Raw genomic sequence first — 10,546 nt, forward strand, 5'->3', positions numbered from 1 at the left:
AGTATTTTCTGCACAGTGGAATTAAGTCAGAAATCAATAACTCAAAACAGAAATCCTCAGCTGAGTTAAAAAAAAACCCATGAGTCAAAGAAGAAATCCCAACATAAATTGGAAAACATTTTAAAGTAATAAACAATGAAGATACAAATTTTACATCTTGTTTACTATCCCAAAGTAATGTCAAAGAAGGGAATCTGCAGTCTTAAAACGCATACGTTGGAAAGAAGGCTGAAAAACAATTATCTAAATTCTCATCTCAAGAAACTAGAAAAAGAATAGGAACTTTAAAAAAGTGAAGGAAAGAAACAATAAAGACCAAAGAGAAATCAATGAATTAAGAAACAAATGTAAAACAAAGGAAATTAACAAAGTCAAAGGTTAGTTCTCTGAAAATATTAATAAAATTTACACACTCTTAGCAAGGAAAAAATGGGAAAAACAGAGATTAGCAGTATCAGGAGAGAAAAATAGAAAATAACTTCAGATTTTTAAGCAACAAAAAGATATTAAGAGGATATTAAGGTGGGGGAGGGTATAGCTCAAGTGGTAGAGTGTGTGCTTAGCATGCCCGAGGTCCTGACTTCAATCCCCAGTACCTTCTCTAAAAATAAAAAAACCTAATTGCCTTATCCCTGCCAAAATAAAATAATTAAATAATGCAATAATAAATAAATAAAAATATTTTTAAAAGAGGATATTAAGATATAAAATAGATAAACAACAAGGACCTACTGTACAGCACAGGGAACTATATTCAATTTCTCATAATAAGCTATAATGGAAAAGAACCTGAAGGAAAAATATATACACACAACTAAATTGCTTTGCTGTACACCTGAAACTAACATTGTAAATAAACTACACTTCAATAAAAAATTAAATTAAAGAAGAGTATATTTAGAAAAATTTAAGTTTAAATTTAATAACATGAAATGGGTGTATTCCTTGAAGAACTTGCTAAAACTGATACAAGAAGAAACAGGAAATCTTAATTTTTCAGTATCTATTATATAAATCGAATCTGTTACTAAAAGACTTCCCACAAAGACAATTTGCAGTTCAGATTTCTTCCCTGGTGAATTATTTCAAAAGTTTAAGAAAGAAATAATATTAATTGTATATAAATTCTTCTACAGAACAGAATAAGAGAACTTTTCCCAACTTGTTTCATAAGGTCAGATAATCTTTTTTTTTTTAAGGTCAGATAATCTTAATGACAAATTTAGACAAGGACACTATAAGAAAGAACAGTTACAGACAAATAACTCCCATGAACAAACATGTAAAAATTCCAAATAAAATATTAACTCACTAAAGGCAAAAATATGTAAAAAAAGATAATACAGCACAACTAAGTTTTTTTTTAATTCCAGAGTAGTTTAGAATTAAAAAGTCAATTAATGTAATTCACTACATAAAAAGAAAAAAGAGAAATCATATGTTTACCTTGATAGAAAAAGTATTTGATAACATAGTACTCAGTATCTACTTATGATAAAAATTCTCAGCAATCTAGAAGTAGAAGGGCATTAAGAAAAACCTAAGGGAAACATCCTACTTAATGGTAAAATTGTTAACGTTTTCTGCAATACTGTGGTCCTAGCCAGTGCAGTAAGACAGGAAAGAAAAGGCATAAAGTTTGAAAAGGGAAGAAATAAAACAAGCAGAAGACATGAGTATATACTGAGAATGACCAAAAAAAAAAAAAAAAAAAACCCCAAAAGCCTGCAAAATAGCTGTTGGAATTAGTAAGCAAATCTGGTAAAACTGTTAGATTACAAGACCAATATTTTTAAAGGTCAATTTTATGTCTATATATTAGCAAAAAAGAAAGAAAATGAAAAAATTTAAGTTATTTATTATAATAATATAGGAACAATATCAAATATTGAAGAACAAACCTAAGAAGAGATGTCTATCTATATATTCAAAACTACAAAAAATCTTTGAGAAAAATTTCACAACAGTTAAATACAAGAAGGGACATATTATATTCATGGATTGCATGTCTTAATACTGTAGAGATGGCAGCTTTCCCAAAACTGATTTATACGTTAAGTACAATCTTAATAAAAATTACAGCAAAATTTTTAATGGAAATTGATGAGCCGATTCTAAAATCTAGTTTGCAAAGGCCAAGAATAGCCAAGACAATCTTGAACAATAAAAGTAGAGAACTTGTATTACCAAATATATTATAAAGTTATAGTTATCAAGCCAATATGATATTAGCTCAAGGACAAATAGGCTAATGGAATGGAAGAGAGAGTCCAGAAGCAGACACACAAATGATCCAGTCACCCATGAGAACACATCGTCTTTTTAATAAATGAAACATTGAATAAATGATACTTTTTAATAAATGATACATTTAATAAATGAAAATCAAACTGATTTCCCTAAGGAAAATATTTAACCTTGACTCCTATATTTCACAGCATAAACAAAAATAAACTACAAGTGTACTGTTGATATAGATGTAAAAAAGCACAACAATAAAGCTTTTAGAAGAAAACAGAAGAATATTTTCATCACTTTGCATTAGTCCAATTTCTTAAGCACATCACAATAAGCACTAACCACGAAGGAAATGTGTGGACTACTTTACGATTACAAACTTCTACTCACCAAAACACAGTTTACAGAGAATAAAAAATCAAGCCACCAAATGGGAAAAGATATCTGCATTACATACATGGAGCAAAAAACAAAAAACCTGCATAAGATGTACAAAGAACTAAACATCAAAGAAACAAAAATTCAGACATCCCAGTTGATAAATGACTTGAAGTGGCACTTCACAAAAGAGCATCTCCAAATGGCCAAAAGACTTACGGGAAAATGCTTAACTTCAACAGACATCAGAGAAATATAAGCTATGTAAATCCGCCATCAAACATACAGAAGAGGTAAAATGAAGACAGAAAAATTTCAAGTGCTAGTGAGGAGGTAGGGCAACTGGAACTCTTACACAGTTGACCCTTGAGCAACACGGGTTTGAACTGCACAGGTCCACTTACACTTAGATTTTTTTCACTAAATACAGTACTACTGATCAGCAGTTGCTTGAATTTTAGGATGCAGAACCACAGATACAGAGGGCCCACTGTAAAGTTATATGCAGATCTTTGATTGCACCGAGGGTCAGCACCCCTAATCCCTATATTGTTCAAGGGTCAACTGTACATTGCTCACTAGTATGCAGCCTGGGACAATGCCTTTGGGAAACTGCTGTATCCACTGAAGCTGAATAGATATGTGCCATAACCCAGAAACTCAACTCCTGGGTATATTCCTGACAGAAATATGCATATACATCCACCAAAATACACAGTCATGAATATTCAAACACTAATAGTCAAAAAGTGAAAACAACTCAAATATTCAATGGGTAGAATGGATAAACTGTGGTATTTTCATAAAATGGAAGAAGATACTGCAATGAAAATTAACAAACTACAGCTATGTGCAACAAAAAGGATGAATCTCAAAAACATAATGTTGAGCAAAAGAAGATAAATGGAAAAACATACATACTGTATTATTCCATTCATTTCAAATTCAGAAAGAGGCAAAAACTAAACCACAGTGTTGGAAGCTAAGAGAATGGTCATCCTTAGTGGGGGGTAGTAAATGAAAGAAGACAAAGAAGAGCTTTCTGAGGATTTGGTTAATGTTTTTTTATTATTATTATTATTATTATTATTATTATTATTATTATTATTATTATTATTATCATTATCATTATCATTATTATTATATTCCCAGAACTTCTTTATCTTAAAACTGGCAGTCTGTACCTTCTGACCACCTTCATCCTTTTGCTAACCTTCCATCCCCTGCCTCTGGCAACCACCAATCTATTCTCTGTATCTATGAGCTTATTTTTTGCTTATTTTTTGTTTTAAAATTCCACATATAAGTGAGATCATTCGATATTTGTCTTTCTCTGTCCGATTTATTTCACTTAGCATAATGCTGTCAGGTCTATACACGTTGTGGCAAGATTTCCTTATTTTTTATGGCTGAAAAATACTCCATTGTGTATATATTCTACATTTTCTTTATCCATTCATCAATTAGGTTGCTTCCATGTCTTGACTATTGCAAATAATGCTGCAATGAACATGGGGATACAGATATCTTTTTGAGACAGTGATCTCATTTATTTTGGGTAATGTTCTTTTTCTTGACCTGGGTGATAGTTACAATGCCATGACTTCTTTGCAAAAAGAATTCACTATACACTCATGCTGTGTGCACTTTTCTATATGCATATTATAAGTCAATAGAAATTTCTATGAAAAATGGAAGCAAAGTGTAGCTACAAATAAGGCTAAACACACTACTATGATGTTCTACATATGTTTTAGAGGTTGGCCACAGATTTAATACTAAGATTTCTAACAGCTGTATGAGAAAAAGAGAAATTGTCAGTTATACATTCATTTGTGTGTAGTAGATATAAATAAATCAACTGCCTAGAGATATAATTCTTGGCACTAAAATATTTCTCGTAAAAATTTTCACAAAAGGAAGACGCCTTCTGATATAATAAACAACGTTCTTGACAACAACTTCAAGAAGATGCTCTGTGATTGCTTCTTATGCTGACCCTCAATCTAGGTTGATGGACTCTTCATTTATCATAAGGCAAAAGAAACAAGATAGGAGAATGCAGAGAACTGCAGTCTCTACATACCCAGCTGCTCTCTGGTGATCTGGGCTGACCCAGAGATATATTTTATAATCCTGTAAGACTCAACACAATAGTGGATAAGCTTCACATATTCCTTCCAGAATACTGTATCTCTCAACTGCATTCTGACATTTACCATTCAGCAGTGAAGTTAAGCCAATACCCTCTAGTAAATTGGTAGAGGACAGCTATTATCTATGTCACTTGAATAGGAACCCTGTTTACCTAGGGGAAGAGACAGTGCCCTGAGAATGCTGAGAAGCCTACCTCCGACTAGTAACTGAAAAGATCATCATCCTACCTCCATTGTGAACACCTACTATTAGGGCTCCAAGAATCTTTAGAAATGGTAACTGAACCTTCTCCAAAGCAATACAGTATAAGCAAGCAATTGATCAAAGTCCCAAGCCAAAGTTCTACTATGTATATAGCATGACTAAAAGAGCTTTAGCCAAAAATATAATCACCATAGGCAAGGTATGAACAGTCTTATAAGGCATTCTCAACAAATAGTAACAAGAAAAATAAGTCAGTGAATTCAAAGCTATTCAGAGGATTATATCATCAATAATATTTGGTAACATCTCACACATCTGTGTTTCATTCACCTAATTCAAGCATAGGAATAGATAATTTTTTTCCGATTATTCAGCAACCAGAATATTAAGAAGTTTGGCATGCTAAAGCTCACTCACTTAACTCAGGCCTCTTGGTGACTTTTTTTTTAAACATAGGATAAATTTATTTATCTGCTTTCCTAGTTCACAACCAATTATAATAAGCAAGTCAGGATGAGAAACACAAAGTAAAGAGCTGGCAGAAACAAGCAGAGTTTTAAGAAGTAACAGCTAGCTTGGTAGGAAGAGAAAGCAACTGCAAAAGCAGACCAAGAACTCCAAACACACACTTTTCTGGGGCCATGTAGCAAACAGTTCTATGTACCTGAGGAGTGGCCAAGGGCAGCCACTGCACAGGGCATATTCACAGAAACAGATCCAGAGCAAAGTCATCATTAAGGATTATATTATAGTGCGCAGAGTCTTTTTAAAATAAGGTAGGAAAATGTATAATCCCTTTAAAAAAGCAATTCATTCAAAATGTTTAAAGTATTGTTACTGCAGTTTAAATTTGAACATTTAAATTACAAGCTTCAGTTATATGGAAGACTACACTTCACAGTAACTGATCTGTACAGCACTGCAGTTTTAAGCTTAACTCAAACATTAGATACATGGAAAACATGAGCATCTCATTCTCCATGTATACTGAAAAAATGCGGTGCTACTGTTATTTGAAATAACATTCAAGCTAGGAAACAGTATCTTGACCTAGAAAAGTAAGAACAATTATGTACATATTATTAAAAGCACTTTGATTTGAAAATCATCATTTGTCTCCACTGTGCTTAGCTCCTCATACCCTCTCCTTAAATCTCTCCTAAATTCTTCCCATTCACAAGACAGGAAAATTATGACTCTGTGTGGGGAGTTTCTCTTAAGGTATTGGTTTAAAAGTTTAACAATTTTTTTTAATGTTTATGCATATATGTTTAAATGTATATTTAAAAAAATTTTAAAGCTAATGTTAATCCATAGAAAAAGAATTTATATTTTAATTCTCCTTGTCAACTAAAACCAAAGGAGTATGTGAGCTTCTCAATAACCTATGAAGCTTATAATTGATAGAAAAAAATGAGTAATACCTGATTATCTACAGATGAAAAATGCAAGTTAAAAAAATACTGGAGGACTTCAACAACTTAATTTTTCTAAATGGTAGAGAATATGCAGGGAAAACACTAGTTGGTACACAGAACCAAAATCAGGCTATCAATATTTTGGAGTCAAGAGTGGAATATTTAGAGACCTCGAATGACCTAGTTCTTTCCACCACAATCTGTGAAAAATACGATGAAACAGTACTTATTTGCTGAGATATGTACCATCCAAGTGTTTTTAGTCTACAATATATAAATGTTCACTTAAAAAAAAACTGATGAAACAACTGCATACACAATCACAACAAACCTAAATTCAGTGCCTGACTATCCTAGCTAACCAAGTAACTCACTTTCAAAGTTCAAACTATAACAATATTGTTCTTGTATATGGCGTTTTAAATCTAAAGAATTATGTAGTCACGTAAAAAGGTTTTAAGCCTAAACCGAGAGTATGCCTAAATGGTTGAAGGGGTAATGAAATGCATGACTGTCTAAGTATTAACAGATATACTAGAATGATAGTCAGGAGTAGGGGGAGTTTGTTTTGGTTTGGTTTTCTATACTGTTCCATTTTTTTCAGAGTATCAGTAGAGACAATATGGAAGACACAGTTCACGATGTGTTTGTTTACAGAGAAAAATGCATGTGCCTCACCTAGCTACCATTAAACATATGTCTACCATTACCCTGCTCCTATTTGGAGAAATTCAAAACCAAACATGAATCCATTCTGCTTGAAGGCTATTATTAGTTTTAGGACTGTCATTGAAGGTTACCAATGGTCTATTCCAAGATTATTTTACAGATGGGAAAACTAGAAAACAGGAAGGTAGCATGGCTTGTTAAAAGACACAAGATTAATGACAAAGTAAACTTAGAACTAAATTATAATTCCACTAAACCTGCTTCTTCCCAGCTTATCAAACCATGTCTGATCTGCTTATATAAAAAGTAAAAAATAAATTCATTAAACAGACATGGGTCAGATACCCAGGGTTTGGTAACTCTGAAAAGGAAAAGTGACAGAAATGCACAAATACTGATTTGTTCATTTTGCAGAATTTGAGGCAGGGATACTTAAATCACCCAAATGGCCTACAATTACTTTTTCCCAAAAAGTAAAAGCCTTTTAGACAAAGCCTATCAATTAGATCCTATTACTAGACATGGACAATAATTTATACATACCATCAACTATTTGGACATGAAGAACAGCCTTAGTAATATTCATCCACATAAATAAATACATAAGTTGAAATCTAAGCCAGAAATTGAAATTTATTTTAGCTGCAACACTAAATTTACGTGTATATTGTAACTAAAGACAGCACTTACACTCACTTCAAAATAGAAAATAATTAGGCATAAAAAAAGAAAAAACACAGCTAGCCCAGACAACTGTCCACACAAATCAGTGTGATGTGACTGAAATTTCTTAAACATAACTTAAAATGTAATTTAAATTAGGTTGAGATACAATTCCCTTTCTTCTCCTGAAATCTCTGATGCCATGACAAAAATGGAGATGCAAAAGGAATAGTACTCTCCACTGAATTTAATCATTCAATAAATATTTACAAAGTGTCAGCTGCCTTAAGTAAGAAATAAGCAGACAAGGTCGCTGCCCTGTAAAGTTTAACACTTATGGGGCTTTTATGAAATGCATCACCCCAAAAAGCACTGTGTATGTTGGAGCCTGCTTGAGAATATCTGCTTTAAAAAAGGAATTACTTTTAATATATGTAAAATAAAGTTAAGAAAATCAGCCTTGTTTATTATTTACCTAACTTAAAAAAAAAGATTTGCCTATATGTAAAAAAATTTCATACAACCTATCTTCCTCAAAAGGTTGCATCCTAGAGATCACAAATGATAAATTAAACAGATTCCATATTAACATCTCACTGTTTATAACTCAAAGTCCCAAAAGAATCAGTGAGGCAGGTCTTCCTGCTAGGGGCAAACATCTGTGATGGTTCAAGTTAAAAAAAACCCAACTCATCAAAGTTACTGAATCTAAGTCCTAGTATAAATATTTATATTTCATTTAAGATGCTAGACACATTTTCACACACGAAAAAGAAAAAAAAAAACCATATAAATCGCACAGGAGGAAAAGGTTTCATCGTTCCCTGACTCTTAGAGGATTTTCGATGGCTGATTATGAGAGGGTTAATGGAACAAAGTAATTCTACAACTTGATGGTTCAAGGAAATTTCTGAGAAATGTATGCTTAGGACTTTAATTTTTTTTAATACTCAGAAATGAGATTTAAATACAATGTCAGCATGTTACAAGTCAGCTATTTCTGAATACTAGGTTGACTGAATGTAATTATTCCTTTTATGTCTCTATATTTTCTAAAGTAAGGGAACCCTACAATTACTGGTAGAAAACATGTACGGAAGGCAGACCTTGAAATCAATTACTGACTAGGCAACCTCCACAGTCCCACTCTTGATATCAACAGCAGAAACAGCACTAGTATACAACACACACACACACACACACACACACACACACACACACACACACACACACGGCTGGCATCTACTAGGCAGTCAATATTTGCGGCACGAAATGACAATACAGATGTAAATAAGCCAAAACGGAAACAAAATGCAGTCCGATTTTGCAGCAACACTGTAAACAATCACAGTAACGATTACTTTACTAAAAGCTGGCTGACAGCTTAACGTGCACCAAATGAAAGAGCTCTTCCTCCCTGTCCTCTTTTACTCAGACACTAGATTGCACATTCAAAACAAATCCTCCCCCGGCCCCGCCCCAAGCCCTACCCTCAGCTGCTCCCAGTACTGAAACTGACGGAAAGTCCTGGGCCTTGGCTGTACCCAGACCTGCCCCTCTCAGGACACTCCCGGCCGCCAACACGCCCGGCGCGGCAGGGGCTGGGGCTATAGCGGGCGCCCCTGGGGCTCGCCCCAGCCCTCCGCCCGCGGCGCCGGCCGCCCCCTCCCCTCTCCCCCAGCGGCGAGCTGCGCCGTACCTGCACACCGTGATCAGGTTCCTCCTCTCCACCGCGGCGTTGCGGGCGCTCAGGCTCTTCTTGCTGCCGCCGCCCCCGCCGCGGCTCCCGCCCAGGCCCCCCAGGCTTCGGGAGGCCATGGCGGGCTGACCCCCGCGCCCCTTTTGTCTCGTGTCGACCCCGCCCGCCCCTCCACACCTGCTTCCCTGGGCTCTTGGTTGGCGTGCGACTGTAGGGGCGCAGGAGGGTCGTAGAGAAGGAGCGTGGACGGAGAGAGGGTGTGGAAAACGACGGGGAACTCGCACCCGGAGACTGACGGCCGGAGCTCGGCACAAGAGCTCCACACTCACACACACTCACGCGCACAAACGCACGTACCACCCCCGCCCTCGCGCGCGCCGCCAGCTGCCAGGAGGCGCGTGCGGGTCGGCGTCCGCCGCTCCCCTAACTCCCCGCGGACCTCGGCGGCCACGCGCGCGCGCGCGCGTGCCCGCCGGCCCCGCACGCCCAACCACCGCACTCGGCAGCCACTCGGGCCCCAGCCGCGGCACGAGCCTCTAGCGCGCAGTCCCGCCCTCCCTTGCACCTATGGGGCCGACGCCGCCCCACCTGGAGCCAATCTCGGTCCGCGAGGGGCGGGGCTGGTTGAGCGGAATTTTAAAGCAATGCGCTAGAGCCCCGCCCCGGCGCGTGGGCAGCTGTCAAGATGCCGGGCTCGGGCTCGCGCTCGCAGCCCGCGTGTCGCAGGCAGTCGGCACGCAGCTGAGCACCGCCGCAGCTGGCCTGAGGATTGTGGGAGGCGGGGCTCAGGAGTGCCCTGGGAGGATTGCTGACACTTGCCCGGAGCCCAGCTCACGGATGGAGTCTCTGGCTCAAACGGCTGACCCTATTCCTGGAAGCCAACTCTCAAGTGGCATCCGTAGCTACAACGCCAAGCAAGCAGCAGCGCCGGCTCCCCCATCAGACCCAGGGCCTGACTCCCAGGAAGGGAGCGGGGTTCCTTTTGTCCTAACGCCCTCCCCGGGCCTGACAGACAGCTACGAATAGCCCAAAGAGGGAGTGTCCGCAGAATCTCTCTCTTGGGGCGTCTGGTGGTGGGATTCTTGACCCTCGACGCCACGTCGCTCCTGCCCTACCCCCA

At 37.6% G+C, this 10,546-nt stretch overlaps 1 protein-coding gene across 7 annotated transcripts in view; it reads right to left on the reverse strand.

The window, feature by feature from the left end:
* Positions 1 to 9,981, reverse strand: part of RUNDC3B (RUN domain containing 3B) — a 121,638-nt gene extending 111,657 nt beyond the window's left edge. For 3 of the 7 annotated variants that reach the window (XM_032484063.1, XM_032484060.1, XM_032484058.1), the window contains exon 1: positions 9,427 to 9,974. In XM_032484063.1, the coding sequence (XP_032339954.1) occupies positions 9,427 to 9,545 (119 nt within the window). In that variant the 5' untranslated portion in view covers positions 9,546 to 9,974. Of the gene's footprint in view, positions 1 to 9,426 lie in introns of all 7 variants that reach the window. The other 4 variants (XM_032484061.1, XM_032484057.1, XM_032484059.1 and 1 more) reach the window with 4 other exon arrangements.
* Between the last annotated feature and the right edge of the window lie 565 nt (positions 9,982 to 10,546).

This window comes from Camelus ferus, chromosome 7 (genome assembly GCF_009834535.1).
Source record: "Camelus ferus isolate YT-003-E chromosome 7, BCGSAC_Cfer_1.0, whole genome shotgun sequence".
Lineage (NCBI taxonomy): Eukaryota > Metazoa > Chordata > Mammalia > Artiodactyla > Camelidae > Camelus > Camelus ferus.